This window comes from Gavialis gangeticus, unplaced genomic scaffold, assembly GCF_001723915.1.
Source record: "Gavialis gangeticus isolate Ggan-Ray unplaced genomic scaffold, GavGan_comp1, whole genome shotgun sequence".
Lineage (NCBI taxonomy): Eukaryota > Metazoa > Chordata > Crocodylia > Gavialidae > Gavialis > Gavialis gangeticus.
The window spans coordinates 41237386-41258406 of NW_017729008.1; the positions used below are offsets into that span (position 1 = coordinate 41237386).

Consider the following 21021-nt stretch of genomic DNA (forward strand, 5'->3'; position numbering starts at 1 on the left):
TCATGGCTCCATTCTGTGCCCACCGTGGCTGTGCAGCACCTGCCCCTCCCCACCCCTGCCGCAGTCGCTGCAAGCCCGCGGCCGGGCTGCCTTGTGGCCCTACTGCTGCCCCACGTGCGTGGGGGCTAAGCCCCATTAGCCCCCCCTTCTGCCACCTATACCACTGTGGCCCCTGCCACCAGGTGAGTGGGGCCTCAGCCGGGCTGGGGGAGGGTTGGAGCCTGGGCGACTCATCTAGGCATGCTGGAGGGCTCCTGCCGCTGCATGCACCCCAGTGGAGGCCTGGGGGGCACGTGTTCCCCCAGTTTGTCCCCCTACACATTCATCCCACTGCTCCCGATCGTGGAGCCTCTGACAGTCGATTTTAGGCTGGCTGAGATCAACTGTCAGAGGCTCCATGATCAACTACTCAATCAGGATCGACTGGGTGGTGATCACTGCGCTCGGGCATTTAGAGCAAGGAGAAAGCAGAGCCACCCAAGAGCAGGCCTGTCCACTCCCACTGCAGTAACAAATGCATCGGATGCATCCAGGGCCATCGATCAGCATGGGTGTCTGATCCTTGTGTCTCCCCAGGAAACATCCATCTCCCAGCTACACCAGGGCAACTTCTTTCCTGTTCCTAATTCTAAGCTGAGATTGGCAAAGCGTACAGAGATCTAAGGCTGTTCTTTAAGCGCTTGTTCCTAATTGTGATGATCTCAAATGAGATCCTCTCATTGCCCCTAAAATATGGGGATCTCCAGACATTTGCCACCTCCTTTAGAAATCTGCTTGGAACAAATCGTTGACGTAGGAACTGATGTTTCCACATTGTGCGTTTTTGAGCTTGCTTGTAAAAACAAACATTGACAAGTCTGCTTGTTTCCTGCCCACTCTTTACAGAGCCTTTTCTTTTAAGGACTGATTTCTTCTTCTTCTCCTTTATTGGCTATTATGGAGATGCCTGGAGGCTCCTAGTGAGGTCAGGACTCCCATAGTGTGATATGCTGTGCTGTGTGCAGCCGCTCCTGACTCCAAGTTTGCCACCCAAATTGCAAAGAAAATATTATCGATGGGAAATGAAAGCACAGGGAGACTGGATGATTTGACCAAGAGCATGCAAACTGTCTGTTGCAGAGGCAAAGTTGGCCCTACATCTCCTGATGGCTAATGTAGTGCCATATTAACAGGACTGTCCTTATTCATGTATTTCTAGTTAGTACGCTGCACCTGTGGGCCCGATGAAGAGAGGTTAAGATGGCTCTAAAAATGCCAGTTCTAGACTCGTGTCCACCTCAGACCCATGCCAGAGGCCACCCCCAGTTGACCCACCTGTAAGTGGGCACCTGGTCATTTGGGTTGGGAAGTCCAAGGTGGCTGGATATGATGTTGATCACATCCCACCCTTGTGTGCTGGTGGCCACAGAAACTGGTGTGCCCTGTTCACACTAGTTCAGCTCAAGACGGACTTTACACCTATTTGCTGTTGTCATTTCTCACTGAGCAAACTTAGTAATAAATGAAAGCTGTTCATAGTGTTCCTTGCTGGCCCTGTCTGTCAGGAGCCAGGGTAGCAAGCAAGCTACGTTGCGCCCAGCTGGGTATGGAGTGGGCCTGGCCCCAGATGCCTGCATTGAATAGTTGCCTCCTTATAAGCAGTGGCTCTTTCTGTGCCCAACAGGCTACTCAGCCAGACAGATGCCTCTGGCTAGGCTGGGGCTGCTCACTCCCTGCACTTCATCTCTTAGTTCCTGCCTCGGATTTGGCTCTGCTGCTCTGTTCCTGGTTTCCTGTTGCCTGGGGGCTGCTTGTTGGCTTCCTGCTTTCATCCTGGCTTCTGGTCCCAGCCTACTGACTCCTTTTTCCAGACTTCAGCTTTTACCGCTTTGGCTGCAGCCTGCTTGGCCCGGCTCCTTGGCTCCCTGGTGCTCCAGACTGCTCCGGACCCCTCTGGCAACAGCTCCTGGCTTAACTCAGTGATTGCCCATGTGTAGCGGGCTCGGGGTGACTAGCTCACTCATAGTCCTTCAGTGTCCTTTTACAGACTCTGTTTGTCTGCACTTCCCTGCAGCAAGCTCCTTCCCAGCAGGAGTCGGTCAACCTAAGCCCTCTGCACAGTGCAAACTACCCACACGAGACCACTCAGTTTGCTCTAACCATGTACATCATCTCTGATGCGCTCAGTCTCTTGCAGACTCCGAGGAGAAAGGCGCTCCAGGCAGGGTCTTCGGGCACTGCTGTGCCGACCCACCAGCTCCGTGCATGGCTCCTGTCCCCAGGAGCCCTCTTAATTTTCTGTGTGCCATCTCATCATCTGGATCAGTTGGCCCAGTCCTCCTAGGCAGCCTGTAATCAGCTTTCACTGCCTGCAGCTGGACTGCAATCCTTACCAGCCTGCAGGCTGCTCCCAAGCCCCTACAGCTGGCAGACTGCCCCTAGGCTCCTCAAGCTGGCAAGCCTACTACATGATGTCCTGGACACACACAGCTATGGCTACAAGCTGCAATACCCCTGGCCTGTGATTCCAGTCTGGGTCTCTGCCCTCCTGGGTTGTGCCTTCCCTTTGTGCTTCTCCGCAGGTAGACCACTTACCTCCCGGTTCCTCTGCAGACCTCCGCCTCCTGACCCACCGGCTCCCGGTGCCCTAATTCTTCTTAGGACCTTTGCTTCCCTGGCCTTTTCTGTTGCTGATCACCTGGGTGAGCCTCCAGAGCAGTGGTTCTCTGCCTTTTTACACTCAAGGTACCCCTCCATATCTTCTGTGAATTGAGCAGCACCCTGTTTCAAAACCTAGCTGATGCATTATGGTGCTGGGAAGGAGGAGGAAAAGCCAGCTGGGAAAAAAATCGTTCCTTGCAGGGCGTTGAGGGGAGGAGAAGGAGCTGGAAGGGGAGAACCTGCACTTACCACCTCACTTTTCTCTCTCCCTGGGGCATCCTACAAAGGCAATCATGGCACCCCAGGGTGCTGGTTGAAAATCACTGCTCTGGGATCAAGACCCAATGACCTACATCCCCGCTGCACTCTCGACAACAGCTGGGATGCACACCTGAGTTTTCTTTCTGAACACCAGCGCTATAAAACGGCTTCTTTTCTTTTTCCCCCTCTAAAAATGCAAAGAGAAACATTACCCATATATCTCGCACGCACTTCACAGGTTTACATTGCACCATTGCCAAGGCAGAGCCTGTAATCTGAAAATTGATTTTCTCCTCAGTCTATTAAATCATTCAGATCTGTTAGTAGTTGTTCTGTTCGAGCAGGAAGTGGGCAGCCATGCTCGCTTTGTAGGCCTTGATTGGTTACATCGGCTTGTTTATGAGGAGCGCTGCGGGTTTTGTTTAATATTCCCGAGGTCTGGCAATTTACATCCATCGATTTACAAGGCACAGTCTTTCAAGAGGCACCAGCGTTGCTTCAAATTACAGAATGATTGAAATCATTGGTGACAACTAGCACATTGGATTTATTTTTTTCTTTAAGTTTGCTGGAAGGAAACATTTCTTCTCCTTGCAAACTCTTTTGGCTGCATCTGCAGCCGACTGAGAGAAATCCTATTGTACTGTAGCTCGCAAAGCCCCAAGCCCGGTCTAGACCGACAAAATTCAGTTATTGAGGCCAGGATCCCAAGGGTGTTTAGGAGCTGGGCTCCTCTGAATTTCAGTGGGATTTAGGTGCCTAAATACACTTGAGGGTCTGGGCCCTACTGCTTGCCAAGCAGACCACTGGGCAGTACATAAAAATCCTAGGTGCTTTCATTGCACAGCATGTCTCCTTGCTGAAGATGGAGACTGGCCATCTGGCCCAGGTTCCTGGTGGATGACACCGGAAAGCAGAAGGAAGAGATGCCTGCTTGTTCTTCTGGTTTGATAACCTCCTCTTCTGGCTGTTCCCAGCCCAGCGTGTCTCCTCCTGCATTTCAGGCAAGAGGCCTATGGTAGACTACACACACCACCCCTGCCATGCAGCGCTGGGGGCAATTGCCATGAGTGCCATTTCCAACGTGCTTCCAAGCTCGTCACCCTGGCTCCTTCTCCTGGAACAAATCGGTTATCTGAAAGATCCTCCTAATGATCTTTCAGACCTTGAGTATCTTGTACATAAGCTGCTCTCCACGTCCACCCTGGCTGAGAATTAATAAAGCCATAAGGAAGCCCAGTGAGAACAAGGGATCTTCTTGGAGATGGCCCGCAGGTATGGAACAGGGCAATGGAAGAGGAAAAAGGTTGCATTGACATCTTAAGATGTCAGGATTGCATTGACATTTTACTGATGGGGAAATTGCAGAACAGGGCAACTAGAGATCCCCTTCTGACAGAAGCACACGGGTATGGAGCAGGGCAACAGAGGAGGAAGGTTGCATTGGCACCTTATTGATGGAGAAATTGGAAAATAGGGCAACTAGAGATCCTCTTCTGAGGGAAGGCAGGGACCGACATACCAGATCAGGCTGCTGGGCCCTTGATTCGGGAAGGGGGAATGGTCTAATGAGAGAGGCAGCAGCCTGGTTCTTGGGAGCTCATCGTTTGCTCTCTTATTCTGTCGCAATCTGACTGTGTGACCCCAGGCAGGCCACTTGATCTTTCTAGTGCCCACTTTCTGAACTTTGCCATAGTTATCATCCCACTGTTAATGTAGGATGTGTCAGCCTGCGTCACATTCAATTGTTCATCGGATACAAATACTTTCTGTTCCTTGTATTAAAAAAAAAAAAAAAAGAGGTCATTTTCCAATAGACTGTCCTGCTCCAAAACCCAAACCTCCCAGCTGTTCATATCTCAATGCTAAATGAGAGGAATCAGTCTATGGTCCCTGAGAAACAGCAGCTGCCAACTTAGCCTTCCTTCTCCCTCCTGGCGTAATGAGCCACCCAAATTGACTTTTCCGCCTTTGATTTAAATAAAGAGCAGATTGTCCCATTTTCCTCCTCCTCTTCCCCTTACCAACAAATGTGATTATGTCTTTACAAAAATCCCTGTAAATGAATTGCTGAAAGCTGAGCAAAATATATATATATCTTGCCACTGCAAGGGAAATTAGCTGAGTCTTGCGTTTCAGATGACATGTCCATCCATCTCCTGAGCCTCTAACGAGACACTGCTAGTGCAAGCGGCAACAAGCCATCCTGGTTTCTGAGGGCAGCTGCCCCAGCATCACCTTGAGCTTGTTAAAGAAAATGATTCTTCCAGTGCTAATGGCCCAGCCCGGCGCTGGGAGCAGGTGGATCCAGGGATCTTCTGCACGTGGTTTACAGAGCATTTGTGTCATCAGCAGCATGAGAAATGGACTTTTCCCCTTTCAGCAGCAACAGGGAGATGATTTCCCGACTCAAACTGAGACCATATAAATAACCTCAGGCCTGATCCTGCCCCATCTACTGAGCCCTGCACCTTCATCAAGATGAATGACGTGAGCGGGGCTTTAAACGGGCAAATATTTACTTACTTTCCCAAAAGCGCCTTCTTAGCATCCGCCATTACTGTATGTATATTGAAAGAGGCGCTTTTTAAATGAAGCCAACCCCCCAGTTCATTGGTTTTCCCTGGTGGGAGGAATACCTCCAACAGGACCTTGAGCTGCATGTGTAAATAGGCTGGATATCGCCGGCAGAACGATGTCCCGAGGTGGCGTGCGCACAGATCCCAGCCGTGTCTGCCCTCCCGGGCAGGTTCTCAGGATGTCTTCCTTGCATTTCCCTTTGACATTTAGGAGCTGGCTAATTATTTCCACTTGTGCTTCCCCGGCTCCAGAGTTTCTTTACTCTCCTCACTATCTCCTCGTTAACAAACTTCATAAATTTCAATGAGCTTGGAGGAGTTCATAAACCAGTTCGCTTGGAGAAGTCTCGGTTTTATGCCCTTTTACTCAGCATGCATTTTTCTTCGGTAATTTACAGTAAAATTATAGGCACGATTAGGTGGTTTTCCTTCTGCCGTCTTTCCCAGCATGCTGTTCTTCTCGCCTTATGGCTCTGTCTTTTGCATTTATCTCAGTCTACTCTGATGTTTCGTTTTGCTGTCGAGGCATGGTTGACAGTTTAGGGGCTTTATTGTCCTTTCCTATCTTTTCTTTAAAAAATAGGTCTCACGAGTGCTTTTAATCTCATGGAGAAGGCCAAAAACCAGTGAGGGTTCCTCTTGTGTGTAACATATTTCAGACGGCAATAAGAGGCTTTCATAGACTCATAGAAAAGGAGGGTTGAAGGGACCTCAGGAGGTCACATCTAGTCTGACCCCCTGCTCCAAGCAGGACCAGCCCCAGCTACATCATCCCAGCCAAGGCTTTTTCTAGCTGGGTCTTAAAAGCTTTCAAGGATGGAGATATCACCACCTCTCTCCGAAAAACCTTTTCCAGTGCTTTACTACACTCCTGACGAAAAAGTTTTCCTAATATCCAACCCAAACTTCTCTTGCTGCAACTTAAGACCATTGCTCTTTTTTATGTTATCTGCCACCACGGAGACCAGTCCAGCTCCATCCTCTTCGCAGCCCCCCTGCAGGGAGGTGAAGGCGGCTATTCAGTCCCCCCTCAGTCGTCTCTTCTGCAGACTAAAGAAATCCAGTTCCCTCAGCCTCTCCTCATAAGTCTTGTGCCCCACACCGCTAACCATTTTCACCCTCCGCTGGGCTCTCTCCAATTTCTCCACATCCTTTCTTGTGCAGGATTTGTTGTTCAGGTCTGGGGGGACCAAAATTGGACACCGTACTCCAGATGTGGCCTCACCAGTGCTGAATAGGGGGGAAGAATCACTGCCCTTGATCTGCTGGCAACGCTCCTACCAATGCAGCCCAGGATGCCAGTAGCCTTCTTGGCACAAGGGCACGCCGCTGGCTCATATTCAGCTTCTTGCCCCCTGTCACCCCCAGGTCCTTTTCTGCAGAGCTGCTGCCCAGCCTGTCACCCCACAGTGCATGGGATTGCTCCACCCTAAGTGCAAGACTTTGAACTTGTCCTTGTTGAACCTCATGAAGCCTTTCCTTTCACTGGTCCCCATCCAAGATGGAGGTTTTCCTCTATAAGCCTGTGGAAACAGTAATCTGGGAGGTGTCGGGGGTACAGCATTTGCTGTGTGTGTATTGTTAGAGGCAAGTCCATTGGAGAGCAAGAGCTTTCTATTGCTGCCACCAGATCAAGCCACTCCACGAGCTCAAGTGGGCGATGCCTGACCTCTGATGCTGCTGATCCAAAGATCAGTTATTGCTAATGGCCCGTTTAGACCAAAAGTCTTCCCCTGGCCTAGGTGGCCCATTGGGCTAGCATGGTTAAGGCATGTTAGTTTCTGTGGCCAACAGTAAAACTGGCATCACGTCTGTCCAACCCAAATATTAATTTACAGTCGGACTGAGGGTTGGGGAGGGAGGAAGGGTGGCAACTGTCACAGCGAGTCTTGCTCAAGTCTTGAATTCTCACGCCTTGAAATCCATATCAAGATGTCTCGATTGTTGTACCACTGTACCCCAACTGGCGACATATTCAGAGAGTCGTTCGAGTCCTAACCAGGGCCTGGAAGACAGATATTGGGGATGAGCTTTCTCTGAGTCAGGCAGAGCGCATGATAATAGCCTGCCAGCGCACTTGCTAGCAAAGCCACTTCTTTGGCTCAAGTAGCAATAGTCTGTGTTGCAGCACTGAAGGTCCCAGGTACAGACCTTGCTGGTATGAAGGTGTGTTTTACCAGCATTCAAATTAGCATACTAATTGACACTACTGCGAAAGGTGGCATGGCCTAGGAAGAAAGAAAAGATGATGACAGGGATGCTTGGGACCTCTGTTTTTACCCTGTTGCAGGCTTTCCTGCATGGTCTTGGAGAAGTCAGGTAGCTCCTCTGTACCTGCTGCCCCTTTGGGGCAACCAGACCACAAGGAGTCCTCACCGCAGCGGCGGGGTGTGAGGATCTCTTTTTTTTCTTGTTTGTAAAGTGCCAAGATTCAGCAGTGAGTCATTTGGAGAGTGGCTGAAAGGTTCGAGTCGATCGCAGCCCCATCTCCAGAGTTGCTGCCTGCTCAGAAAAGTCGCTTGCCAATGAAGGGTAGAGCTGCCTGGAAAAGTGTTAGTTAATATTTGACCATCAGGACTTGCAGTAGAGACGATATCTTTTATTAGACCAATAAGATTTTTCCAAAAAAAAATTCTTTAATATTCGATGTATTCGGGCAGGAGTTAGCAACATGTGTGCTAGATCTAGTCTGGGGAGCCTTTGGATCTGGGCCACAGCCATGCGGTCACGGGGCGGGCAGCAATCTGGGGCTTCATTCATGCTGCAGGTGAGCGGCAAGGAGAAGTGGCAGCAGCTATGTTAGAAGCACCTGCCTGATCTAGACTGATCCAGCCGCCGCTGCCGAACCTTGCCCGCTGCTACGTTAGTGTTTTCAAGGCATTGAACAAACTTGAACTAATTCCCACAGCAGCTTTGCAGGGCCAGGGGCATCAACAGCCCCACGTTAGGGTCAGGGAGTGGAGAGGGTTGTTAAAGGACTTGTTCTGGACTATTTGTTAAGTCTGGTGCAAACACGGCGGCACTGGGGCTAATTGTGGTGTCACCTAGTAGTTTAGGAGCTGTGCTTCAACCACAGGAAACCATGCTTCCCCTTTTTGCACTGTGCAGGGGGTGGTTTATAAGTTTCCCCTTGCCTTGTGGTTATAGAAATGTCAGCTCCGCAGCAATATCCTCATGCACAAATGATCTTGGTGGTTGATTAAATCCCTCAGCTTTGCTTTGGAGTTTAATTGATTGCAGAAGCAGTTTGTTGCTTCATATGCTCCAGCGTTATAGACATCAGAGCTTAGCTAAACCTATGCGGCTGCACGGGGGGAAGTAGACAAAATTACATGGTTGCTAAAGCGCAGCCATATTCCCCACCACTAATGTGTACTTTGTGTCGTCTTAGCACTGTCGCCAGGTCAGGACAGCCATGCAAGCATGGAGCTCCCACCAGCATCTGAGCAGATCATGCAGACCCTCAGTGAACTGGCCAAGTCCTTCCAAGAGATGGCTGACCGCTGTCTGCTGGTCCTCCATTTGGAAGTCAGGTACTGTATAATGCCTCTGCATTTGGGGTGTCTACATCAATGCGTGTGGTTAAGACCGTTGTAAAGCTCCAGTAATTAGATGCGCTTCTTCCAGAAACTGCCTGACAGTTCATTGGGAGATAAGGGATCGTGACGGACATCGGGCTCTGGGAATTTAAAAGGGTTCATGTGTGCACGTGCATGCACATGTGCACCTATGGGTGTGTTCAGTGGTATCATCTTGCACACCGTCCCATAGGTTCTACGAGCCACAGCGAGGAAAACGCTGCTATTACACGGCCACATCAGGTCAAACCACCTCAGTGAGGATAGGAGTTAATGTAGCCTGCAAGCAATCCAGTTTGGGAGGAATTTGCAGAGAGCTTGAATGAAAGAAGAGCAGAGAGGAGGCGAGACCTGCAGGGAGGAAACGGGCCTTCAATCCAGTCTGGCACCAGGCCCTCTAGCAAAGCCCTAGAAGAAGAGACGGGATGGGTGTGCAGAGGCTGCCCCATTCCTGGTCGCATCTCAGCCCTGAGGTTTGAGGCTGGGTGTTCAGCAGGATGCAGGGAAACACTGCGGGAGCCCAACACGTCAGAGCGGTGGGAAAGCTTGAGGGGAAAACCGTTCTTTTTTTCTAACAATTTGTGCATTGGGAAAACTTTTTTGGTGGGGGGAGAGGGGCCTTTCCCAGACAAAAGAACAAAGCAGCACAAAAAGAACGGTCTTGCATCTGACATCTTTTTAATGTGTATCCCTCATTGTGCCTTGGAGGGCGGTCTGGGAAATCACACCATCGGCTGCTGAAAAGGGGAGGAAGGTGGGGGCACCATCTAGCTCGTTTTGTAGATATATATGGGGCTACAAGGGCCAAGAGTGAAGGCCATCCGCTGTCACAGAAGGAGGAGCCTCGGGAAGCAGTTTTTCCCGGGTGCATGGCACTGGTTGCTTGTCTTCCTCCAGGGCAGCTGCACAATTTGATGGGTCAGCAGCTTGTCCTGATGTGACCCGTTTTGAGCTTTATCCCATGCTCAGTAGATTAGTGCAGCTCCTCATTTTCAGAGAAGAAATAAACCGTACACGTGTCAGCAGCCCCTCCACCTGCACGCCCTGTTTCAGTGGATACTTCACTTCACTTATGGGCACCCAGAAAAACCAGGCCTGGAGGCATTAGGAGGAGAGGGTGGGAACACCCAGCCAAACCCTAGCACTGCACACATCAGGCTGTAGGCCCCAAACGGGCTGCCATTAGCCCGCAGTTTCGGGACAGCTGGGGTGTGAGTAACAGCAAGTAACGTGAGGGTGAGGGAGGTAGCAGATAGGAGATTGTCCCCTTCCTCAGTGATCTGGCCATTATCCGGGCCCAATCTGATGCTGTCAGTGCAAAAAAGCCAATTGTGAGAGGCTCATTGCAGGCGACTGGAAAGGAAACCAAGGTGAGCTAATGACCAGTAAAATCTTTCTCTGGGAGTTTCCCTCTTATTAATCGTGCTGCGTGCACCAACCACCTGCCACGCCAGGCGGCACAAAGCTAGTCCCTCCGGCATCTCTTCCATAGCAGGGTTGCCAGAAAGGACTGTGCCAGCTCCCGGGATTTCTGCCATTGTTGGGGCGTGTTTTCATTCAGAAAAACCTGTTCTTTAAACAGGCCCTCAGCACGTGTTGCCAGAGAGCACGGGAACGCGTCGGGCCCCTTGCTGTTGCAGGTGCCGTTCAGGGCGACACAAGCAAACAGCAAAGCCGGGGTTTGCATTGCAGAAAGCCTCTGCGTGGTCTTCTCCTCCAGCTCATCCAGTTGCTTCATGGTTTTGCCCTGTTGGGGCTTGGTCAGTATTGGGCTGCAGCAATGCGAGAGGCACACAAGGCTCTCCTGAACCTGAAGTCATGCTGTGCCACTCAGCAAGCAGCGTGCGTGAAAGAAGAAATTGTCCCTTCGTTTTTTTTTATTTTTCACCTGCTCATTTAAAAGGAACCTCATTGAGACTTGCAGATGAGTACCCATATTCACAATAATCCTACTGGCACGTACAACTTCGGTTCTGTCCGTTAGACAATCTTAAAGCTCTTTCATAAACATTAACTCAGCGCTATCAGTCCTAGGACGTCGGGAAGTAGTATTAACCCAGTGTCACGGAGGGAGGCTGCCGAGGCAGAGTTATATACTTTGCCTTAACTACCACGTCATGTTTTTGGCCACGTGGCCTAAAAATCCAAGTCTCTGCTGTTTTCCTTAATGACAATGCCATTCTTCTTGTTCAAATTTAATAATCACACCTGACTTATCCTATAGGAATTAACAGAAAATTCATGGATGATAGATCTATTAGCAGCTGTTGAACAGAACGGTTGGAGATGTTTCCTCTGGCGTCTCTAAACCTATAATGGCAAGTGCCAGGGAGGGTATTGAACAGGGCATGGATCACTCTATAGAGATACCTGGTTCAACACTCTCCCTCTATAGCATTCTCTTCTGCCACTGCCGGAGATGGGACGCTGAGCTCGATACAGAACTGTGCTTTTTATGTTCTTGTCTACTACAATTAGTAGCTAATGGCTCAGGAGCAGGGTTTGTGCATGAGGATAAGCACAAGCAAGGTTCATCCACATCCGCTCTGCTGTCTGCTGCATTTAGGGACCGTTTGGGGGCCCAGTCCAGTTCTGTGTGCAGTTTAGAGGTGCCTTTGGGCTGCACTAACTTGTACATGCTCATCATAGCCCCTCATGAGACATTTTGCTGGCGGGCATCACAAGAGACTAGGACGCCCCAATCTGTGCCGCCTCCTGCCCTTATAGCACTTTCATGTATGCCAGGCCTGTGCTAACTTGGTGGTTCCCAGTGTTGGGAAGGTCTTGGCTCGTTCCTTAGGATATCTGCACCGCTTTGCTCCTGCAGTGCAAAGGGAACGTAACATGGGCCAGGATCCAATCTCATTTTCCCTGCTATAGCGTCCTGTCAAACGGTTTCAGAAATACTCATGGAAAATAACTGAAACCATATTAAATTCCCAGCCGGTTCTGCTGCGGACTTCACTGAAGCCTGGTGCCCCATTTAGGTTTTGGGGTAATTTCTCTAGGACTAAATTAAAAGTCTGTAGACCCCCTAAGAGGTAATATAAATGTCTAGGACTTCTCCAGAAGATACCTCAGGAATAGTGCAAGAGCATATTGCTTTATAGAGCTTTGCATGAACTGTTCACGGGTAAAAAAGAAAAAAATAGTGGTAATGTTAAATATCTGTGAGCAGGCGCTGCCACGGCTAGCTAATTATTGCTTTATATCCCCTGGCTCCTACTTTGCCTGTTTTAACATGTTACTAGGACTTAAGGGTACATGGAGAGGGTTTTTTTCCCCCAAGATCCTACAGTGAAGCACTTGCTGGACTTGCGCATGCTAGGGCGGAGAATCTGAATAAAAGGCACTTGGCATTTTTACCTTGAACTGCATAGGTCATACTTGATCACCAAGATCCCGTTCTGTTCATCCCTGAAGGGAGCAAAATGACATGCTGAGAGGTGGATACGTTTGAGGCAGAAATCACCGGCCAATTTATCATGATCGTTATTATTATTTTTCCCCTATTAAAGAGGAAATACTAAGTTGTTGCACCGTACAAGACCAGCTTCAAATGTCACCTTGATCAGGCAGTTACTTTAAATAAAAGCTCTACCTTCAGGAGACCTTAGCTGTGTACTGTCGCAGCCATGTATCACGGTAACATCCTAAATATGCACTTTACAAAAATCAACCCTCCCGCTGTGCAATCAGCAGTGTTTTCAGAAAACCTTAATGCCAAAGTCACGTCAAGGTCAGCATGAACATGCCAGCGTTTTGAAGGCGGGGGGAGCCAGGCTGATTTTGCAGCCGTTTCAATCCTGTTGTACGGTGGTAACAAAATATTGCCAATCAATTCTATTTGGGATCAGCCAGGGCACTAAAAGCAGTGTTAATTATTGAAGGACTGAGGGCTTTGGATGCCTTTAGAGACTCGCTAATGAGACGAAGTGTTCGTCTTTCTGCCTGGCTGCCAGTTGAAAGCCAGTACAAGTCGGGAAGTTTGAGAAAGTTACCGTCAGCTGGTGCCTGCCTGGTGATTTGTATGAAATGCATTTTGGATGGTGGGATAACTGGGGTGGGACAACTCAGGGAGCTGCCCTGGGCACCAACTTGGGTGGTGGGGATGGGGAAAAAACTGGGCTGGTGCTGCAGCCGTGTGATTGCAGCAGTGGTAGCAGCCAGACAGCGCTCCTGCCTCTGTGCACGGCAGCCACCCCGGGCACTCGGCCACATCGCTGCGCCTCTGGTTTTGGAGGTTGCTCTCTGGTCCCAGAGAAGAATATTCAGCCAGGAAAAATGCCGCTGCAGTTCATCGCCTTGTTAGCAATCCAAGCTGAGAGATTGAGGACTGAATAAACCAGAGACTTGGCACGGCCCCACCATGTCACGGTGGTGGTTTGTTTGTCGTGTCCAGTTGCCGCACTTGCTCAGTGGATTATTAAGGGGTTTACATCACTCCCACTGAAGCAATGGGAATCCCACCACCTATTGGTTCAATGGGACTTGTACCAAAGAGGGGTTCAGTATATAGAGCTATTGCTTCAGTATTTAGCAGCCCTCAACTCATCCCAAACACATTTTTAACGAGGGTAAAGCTTATCCACAGACAGCTTTTCCTGCCAATGGCTCGGTTTATCCAGGAAGCTAAAACGGTTTCTTCAATATTTCTTCCAGCCAAATCCATACGATGTTGGATAAATAGCTCAGTGGGTTAATATTAACATCTTACCTTACCTTGTCTCTGCCTTCTGTCGCCTAGAGTTCATTGCTTCCATTATCTGATCCCGCTGGCTAAACAAGGGAATTATGCTATAGTCGCCAATGTGGAAAGTATGGATTATGACACTCTCGTGGTGCGGCTGAATAAGGACATCAGCGCCATCGAGGAAGCTATGAGTGCCAGCCTGCAGCAGCACAAGTTTCAGTACATCTTTGAAGGTCAGACTCCTGTTGGAAAGGATGGCTGATGTGCTAGGAGGGGGGGGAGCCGGGAGTCTGCTCTGCAACTTTGGACGCGGTCTACGCTTTGGGTCTTCCCAAAAAACAAGGTTATTGTTCTCAGCCTAGAGCTGCAAACATTCTTGCTTGGAAACGCAGACCGTGGCATGGCAGCCGTCTGCAGCAGATTGATAAGGAGACCCGTACAGACACAGGGCAGATGGAAATCCTGCTGCCCCTATGCCATTCCTTTGTATAAATGGATAAACACAAGGAATGGGCCCATTTTAGATGGGGAAACACATAAGATGAAGTCTGTTCAGTGAGGTCCTCCGTCAGGAAATCTGTGTGGTCTGTTTTGGAGCAGGCCCTACTCGAAGCACAGTTCTTCTGTTTCTGGAATTAAATGTGGGCAACAGGAGAGCTTCAACAGCTTGGAAGGTGTAAAGAAGAAGTTTTCCAATTATTTGAGTTGATTGAATAAAAGATATCAGGTTTACCCAAAGAACCTTGTCTGCCTATGTCCTTAGACCAACCCGGCTACAACCTGTAAAGACCTTTAAGAGTCTAAATGACGTTTAGTTCATCTCATTTATATTTCCTCTGTGTCTTTTAATGGTCTTCTGGCCTCTAGGACAGTGCAGATCATCTTGTGCAACGGATTGTGCAAGGTCAAAATAATCCAAGCAAATACAAGTCTTGCTCTATGTAGCATGACAGGCAGGCAGAGTGGGGAAGCCTTACAGTAATGCTTTTCCCCACGTTATGTACTGTTCATATTCCTGAGTGAAGTTTGAAGGTCCAAAGAATCGTGGAAAATAGGCCTGGAAGGTGATCTAGTTCAACCCCTTGCTCAAGGCAGCCTACTTGGGTCAGAGACCACCCTCAATAAGACCCATCTCTCCAAATAGCATCTTGATATTCCCTGTGCATATAACCTGAGAGCAAGACTTCTAGCATCTGTGAACAAATCTAGATTTGCTTCCTAACCATGAGCCTTGAAAGCTCAGCCTGATGCATGGAGATCTTAAAGTTTTATTCTACTCCAAGCGTAATGACCGGCTCTGTGTCCAAAATGATCGGATGTTGATGGTACCTGAGGCAGAATGCAGATAATTTTTTTCCAACTATGTTGGATCTTCTGGGAAGTTGAGACAAGTGCTAACAAGAGGCTGTAAGAATTTCTCATTGAGCTCATGAAAGGCAAGAAAATTATCCAGAATCTGCTTAATAAATCCAGGGGCTCCCTTGAAGCTCTGGAAAGATCAGTGGCTACAAAAAGTTTTACTTCTGTTCTTTCATGATAATTCTTGGTGTATTAGTTTTATCTTTTTTTATTAATTTAAAAACACTTGGGGGGAAGTCACCCAAAAAATAGCAGGGTGGTGAAGGTAGGATCCAGAACCCACCCGAAGAACATGAGTTGTACTGTCCATTAAAAGGAAACAGCAAGGCAGTGCTTACGTGTCCTTCCTCTTCCAGTTCTTTGACTTCTCGCTCCTTCCCCCTAGGCTTAGGCCACTTGATTTCCTGCATCCTCATCAACGGAGCCCAGTACTTCAAGCGCATCAGTGAATCTGGCATCAAAAAAATGTGCAGAAACATCTTCATCCTCCAGCAGAACTTGACCAACATCACTATGTCCCGGGAGGCTGACCTGGACTTTGCCAGGTAAGTTGGAAAGCGCGCCTGCCCCTGTCTCCCCCTTCCCTTTTGTTCACATGATGACGTCTGTGTTGACGAGAGATCGCTTCAAGGCATTATCTATCCGCTGTGGTTGGATAAAGCCGACCAGTGGAGTGAAAAAAAGCAACGCTGGAGATACCATTCACTTCTCCCTCCTTTATACACGACGTTCAGTAGAGAATCGTTCAGCAGAACGAAGGTCACTTTGAGTTTAGCCTCCACCAAATTAGTCACATTATGGTTGCTACCTGCTATCAGCCTGGTATGTCCCCTAAGAAATGTCCAGTTGGGCGGCAAGAATAAAGCACCGCAGCCTCGGGGATTCAAAAGGCTCTGTCCCTTGAAAGGTCTGTTCTAAAAACAGAAGCAGTAGACATGTCTTCCATCCCTATTGAACTGCCTTGCTTAGTCCTCCCTGCTGCTGTGCTCGGAAAGCCCGTCCATTGAAATCAAAGGAACGCCATGACGTTTTGCCAGCTCTAGCATTGTGTTTTGGCAGGTACCTGTCATCACGAGTGGCTGCAAAAGAGACAGCTCATTGTTTTAACAAAAATATTCCTGTTCTCTTGGCAAAGTTTGCGTGCTGGATTTAATGGGAGTCCTATTTGTCCCGGAGAGCTGAAAAGAATCTTGTATTCACAGAAACTGATGGATGAGTTTGAGGTAGGCAGACTATTATAATTGCCCAGAAGGGGAGGGTTTGATCAGAATACCAGGGCTGATACCCTGCTGTTTTACAAATAGCTTGCAACATTTGTCCTAAATCTTGTTTCGTCTTTTCGTCATTAAAGAGCAACTGCTGAAGTCGAAAGGCAGCAGAAGTTGATAAGTATTAATTAGGCTCCTTGATGCAGAGAACTGTAAGGTTCAAAAGGACCTCAAAATCCGTTTGGGCCACCCCCTTGCAATCGGCAATGTAGAGGCCATCTTTTATAGCTGTGCAAAGTGAGGCCAAGATGTCAAATACGTCACTTGGTGCCACTGAGTAGAGTATGTCAAGGAGGGAGAAAGGTGTCAGGGCTGGAGCTAAGATCTTTCCATTTCCTATCTCCCACTCCTGTACTCAGACCAACACGCCCATGTCTCCTTAAAGAAAGAAAGGTCATTAACTTTTGACTCCATTAACAAAGTGCCAGCAGCACTCTGCTGCTGAGCACTCAAGCAGTCCCGTCACAAAAAGTAGCCGGAGCTTTTGGAATGAGCACGTTAATGACAGCCCAATTAAACGACGCACAAAGATCTGTATTGACTTTGCAAATAGATATAAGAAGAGAGCTGGTGTCTCATGCACAGGTTCTCTTATCTTGGCAGTGACCGTTTCAGCAATAGGCAGCCGAGCAGATGACATATTCATAGGGAAGGGTTTGGGGCTCGAAATCTAACAGCAGGTGTGGGTCAAAGGCAAAAGCTTAATGCAGTGCTTTGGAGTAAAAACGAATGGGAATCAGGTTTGTCACCATTTGACACGCACTGAATTAGGTGCAATGTCTGACTTGCTCACACAGAGGACAACAAGGTATGACGGAGTGCTTCATCTAGTTGGGCTCTCGTGGGGGGAATGAGCTCATTATTGAATTAGTGTATTCATAATAACATTGACATGGGGAAGTTATGAATGCTGAGGCCTAGGGGGGGAGAGAGATGCATTACTAATTCTCTGAGGACTATAATTCCCAAATTCAATCATCCCTTTTTAAATGATTTTTTTTTTTAGTTGAAAAGTTAAATAAATTAGCCTTGGTTTCTGGCAAACAGAGCAGGGCTCAAACATGTGCTAGCAGCAACTGGCAGGCAAAGAAAGGCATGCTGACCAAGCACTAGTAGAGGCTGGCAAAGCTGAGCCATTGAGTTAGTAGCTGCGGCAGTCGCTGAATAGCAAGGGAATAGCGCTGCCCAGGATATTACGGCGTCTAAAAGGAGAGGGTCAGGTGGGACATGGTCTTCCTTAGCTGCCCATCATCAGGGATCTGGGTTTCCTGTTTCCCACAGGAAAATGGAGAAAACTGCAGTTTTTACTCTTTCCCAGAGGAAAACTTGGATTTCTCCTTTTAGTGGAGAAACCCGTGGATTTGGCAGGTTTGCAAAGAGCTGTGTGCAGGTGGGCAGAGATCCAGCCTGCAAGGGGCTGGGGGAGCGGGAGGAGGGTGGTCAAGCAGGAGGTGCCATGTGCATGCAGCCACCAGGCAGCCTGGAGAGCAGCTCTCACAGGTAAGTTGGGGTGGGAATTGAGGCCCCTGTAGAGAGGGAAGGAGGGAGTTGAGGAGGGCTGGGGCTGCTGCCCAGCCAGGCGGTGCATGGGGCTTGGGGCTTGGGGCCTGGGGCTGCGGTGGGCAGCTGCAGAGAGCCCCGGCAGGCACCGGCTCATCCGGAGGGCAGTGGGGAAGGGCCGGGTCCCCACTGCTGCATGCGCTCCCAGGGAGGCGGAACAGACCCATGTCCCCCAGATCTGTGTGTGGGGCAGGGGCCGGCTGCCCACTCCCCACCCCGCTGCCCTCCCCCGGGGGCTTCGCAGCCCAGTGGGTGCGACCTAGTGCTGCAGGGAACAGCGGGGCCACATGGGGATCTCCTTGCCATTGCAAGCTCTGTGTTGCCCTGGCAATGCGTCCCCTGCTCACGCAACAAAAGCAAGGGACACAACCCCATGCCACCGTCCACGGTGCTCCTGCGCACGCAGGGGACATTTCGCGAAGGCAGCGCGGAGCTCACAGCGGCAAGGAGATCCCCACGTGGCCCCACCATGCCCTTGCAGTGCTGGGTTGCACCCTCCGGGCTGCAGAGCCCCCGATGGAGGGCAGCAGGGCCAGGGGGCTGTGGGGGGTAGTGAGGGACCTTTCATTTGAATCATGGACTTGGGCGGTTTTATTGGAGAAATTGCAATTTTTTTATCTGAATTTGCTTCTTTTTTTTTTTTTTTAATTATCGGGGAAAACCAGGATCCCTGCCCATCGTCTGGAAGGGGCCGTTTTTGTATGAGGAGAGCTCTTTGGGTCTACCGGAGTTGAGGGAGGATAGAGTTGCGCCTTGTGTATTAACCAAGTGGGTGGGCAGGTGTGTGTTTGCATGTACTCGCACACGCACTCACGCACGCACACGCACACACACACGCGCGCGCCCGTACATAGCACAAGCTCTTGTGACCAGAGGCCCACTTTATCCGGTCCTGTGAAAGGATGCACAGAGAAAGCAGAGCATAAGGAGAGAGAAAGGCCTGAGCTTTCCATACAGCAGCATTTGTTGCTTGCCGATCTCGCTGAAGCCGGTCCCCTCCCTTTGTGCAAGCTCCAAAAGCATTTTTTAGTTTTCCATCTTGCACAGCCAAGCTGTTTGTCTCTCAGGGGCTGGCTCTCCATGATACAGAGTGAAACCAGTTTCACCCTTTGGTATTCACATTGCTGTGGTACCCCACTAAACTAGAGCCCCCGCTTTGTGCTAACAAGTTGTCCCCGTTCCCGCAGCTCCCTTGCGGCCTGTGGATAACGGCTTCCCCCAGTACATCCCTTGCTGCAAATTAACCCATTCAAGCTCTGATGTTGCATTGTGCATTTTGAGAAAAGGCTGCCGAATCCGGCATGTTTTTTCTCTGGACCACAAGTATAGGGGTTTTTTTAACTGATCCAGTGACGATGTTTGCGGGTTTGTTCAGCTCACTGGGAAACATTTACATGCCTTGCCTATTCTGGACGCCCCGACTTTGGAAGTGTTTCCGTTAGCAACCTCAATCAGGGAAATCTGAGCGGGACGCTGCCTTCTCTGCGAAGTCAGAACTATCCCAGTAAAACGTGAACCCACTTAATACTCACCCGGTTCAAGTGAGACTGGGTAATTGGAAACGTTTCAGGTTTGCGCCCCTGCTGTTCACATCGCAGTCTTTCCCAATTCACTGCTTGGTTGGCTTTGTAATAGGAAAGGGGGTGGCGGGGGGGACTCTGCTTCCTATGAGTTTTGCTTTGAGACATCTGGGATCACCCGAAGTGAATGTGGTTACAGAAGGGGGTGTTACACAGATCAACACCAGGGAGTATGGTAGGATGCTTCCCTACAGACGGTGAACCTGCCGTGTTGCTTGCAGTCTGCAAATGATTTTATCCGCTCGCACGCAAGTGGACGTAGGTGGTACCGGGTACGCGACTGCTCTGACTTGTGCACCGCTCTGTTCGGAAAGGAGACCCCGTTACCAAATTGCACGCTGTTGTTGTTTTTTTCCACCAGTATGATACCTCACCCAAAAGGGCCCTGATCGTTCATTGGGGCACCAGCAAAATACAGATGAATAATCACGATTTTAGTTCTGAACTTGAAACAAACCAGTGCCGCACGATTTGGATCAAGGGCTAGATTTCAAATTAGGTTCCAGGTTTAGATGATTTGTCACCATTGAGCTGGGAGGCCAGCTGGGAAATTTGGAGCCGAAGTCAGATTGTATCTCCTCTTATCCCCCTGCCCGCGCATATGCATACCGGCAGAGAGGTGTTCAGCTCCATTCTGTTTAAAGACCTCTCTGAACCAATGTTCGGCTATTAGAGGAATAAGTTTTCCATCGGCTGACTCTGCTGCCTTGCTGTTGTGTTGTTCTGATGCGTCAGAACGAAGGCAAATCTGCTTTCTTGTCAGGCATAGGAGGGGAAATGCTGGAGCGTGCGTCGTTTCCTACAAGATCAAGTCATTTTGATGTCTTCGGCATCGCACAGCTTGAGGCTGGCTACCATTCACTATTAGCTCTGAAAAATCATGGAGTCGTAGAAGATGAGGGCTGGAAGGGGCTTCGGGGGGGTCATCTAGTCCAAGCATCCTTGGATGCTTATCTTGCTGGGGTGATCTGACCCCAGGGGGCTGGACCCGATGGTCTTGCGAGGTCCCTTCCAGCTCCATTGTCTATGAATCTATGAAACCCGCTGCTCGAAGCAGGACCATCCCCAACTAAATCATCCCAGCCAGGGGCTTTGTTGAGCCGGGCCTTAAAAACCTCCAAGGATGGCGATTGCACCACCTCTCTAGGTAACTTGTTCCAGCGCTTTACTACCGTCCTAGTGAGAGAGGTGGAAGCGGTTAGTACTCCAAAGAGCCAGGCATGAGTCTGGCTGCACGTGGGGGTCTCTTCCGTCTCCCCACAGCAGAGCTGGGGCCACGAGCTCCGGGTAAGCAGGCCCATTGGCCCAGCTCTTGTTGCTCGGCACCAGTCGCTCTGGCCAGTTGAGTTACCCTGTCACCTGCATTTGATAAGAGCAGGAAGGAAAAGGGGCATCTCGCTCAATAATGGGACGGCAGCGGGGGTTTTACCATAAACTACGGAGAACTGCGAGCAGGAGATGTTACGCTGTCACTTGACCCACCGATCCGCGTTAAAGGAGGGT

General features: G+C 49.6%; 1 protein-coding gene and 1 long non-coding RNA gene across 3 annotated transcripts in view; one reads left to right on the forward strand and one right to left on the reverse strand.

Annotated features, from left to right (window-relative positions):
* The window catches only part of EXOC4 (exocyst complex component 4), a 790055-nt gene that overhangs the window by 735973 nt on the left and 33061 nt on the right, over positions 1-21021 (forward strand). The window contains exons 15-17 of one of the 2 annotated variants that reach the window (XM_019509628.1): positions 8872-9013; positions 13806-13984; positions 15496-15655. In XM_019509628.1, the coding sequence (XP_019365173.1) occupies positions 8872-9013; positions 13806-13984; positions 15496-15655 (481 nt within the window). The remainder of the gene's footprint in view (positions 1-8871; positions 9014-13805; positions 13985-15495; positions 15656-21021) is intronic. The other variant, XM_019509629.1, reaches the window with a different exon arrangement.
* On the reverse strand, positions 1913-8961 carry LOC109292252. Its single transcript, XR_002096087.1, has 3 exons — positions 8875-8961; positions 2464-2469; positions 1913-1945 (listed from the first exon to the last, which is right to left on the reverse strand). It is a non-coding gene; the product is annotated as an uncharacterized LOC109292252 (long non-coding RNA).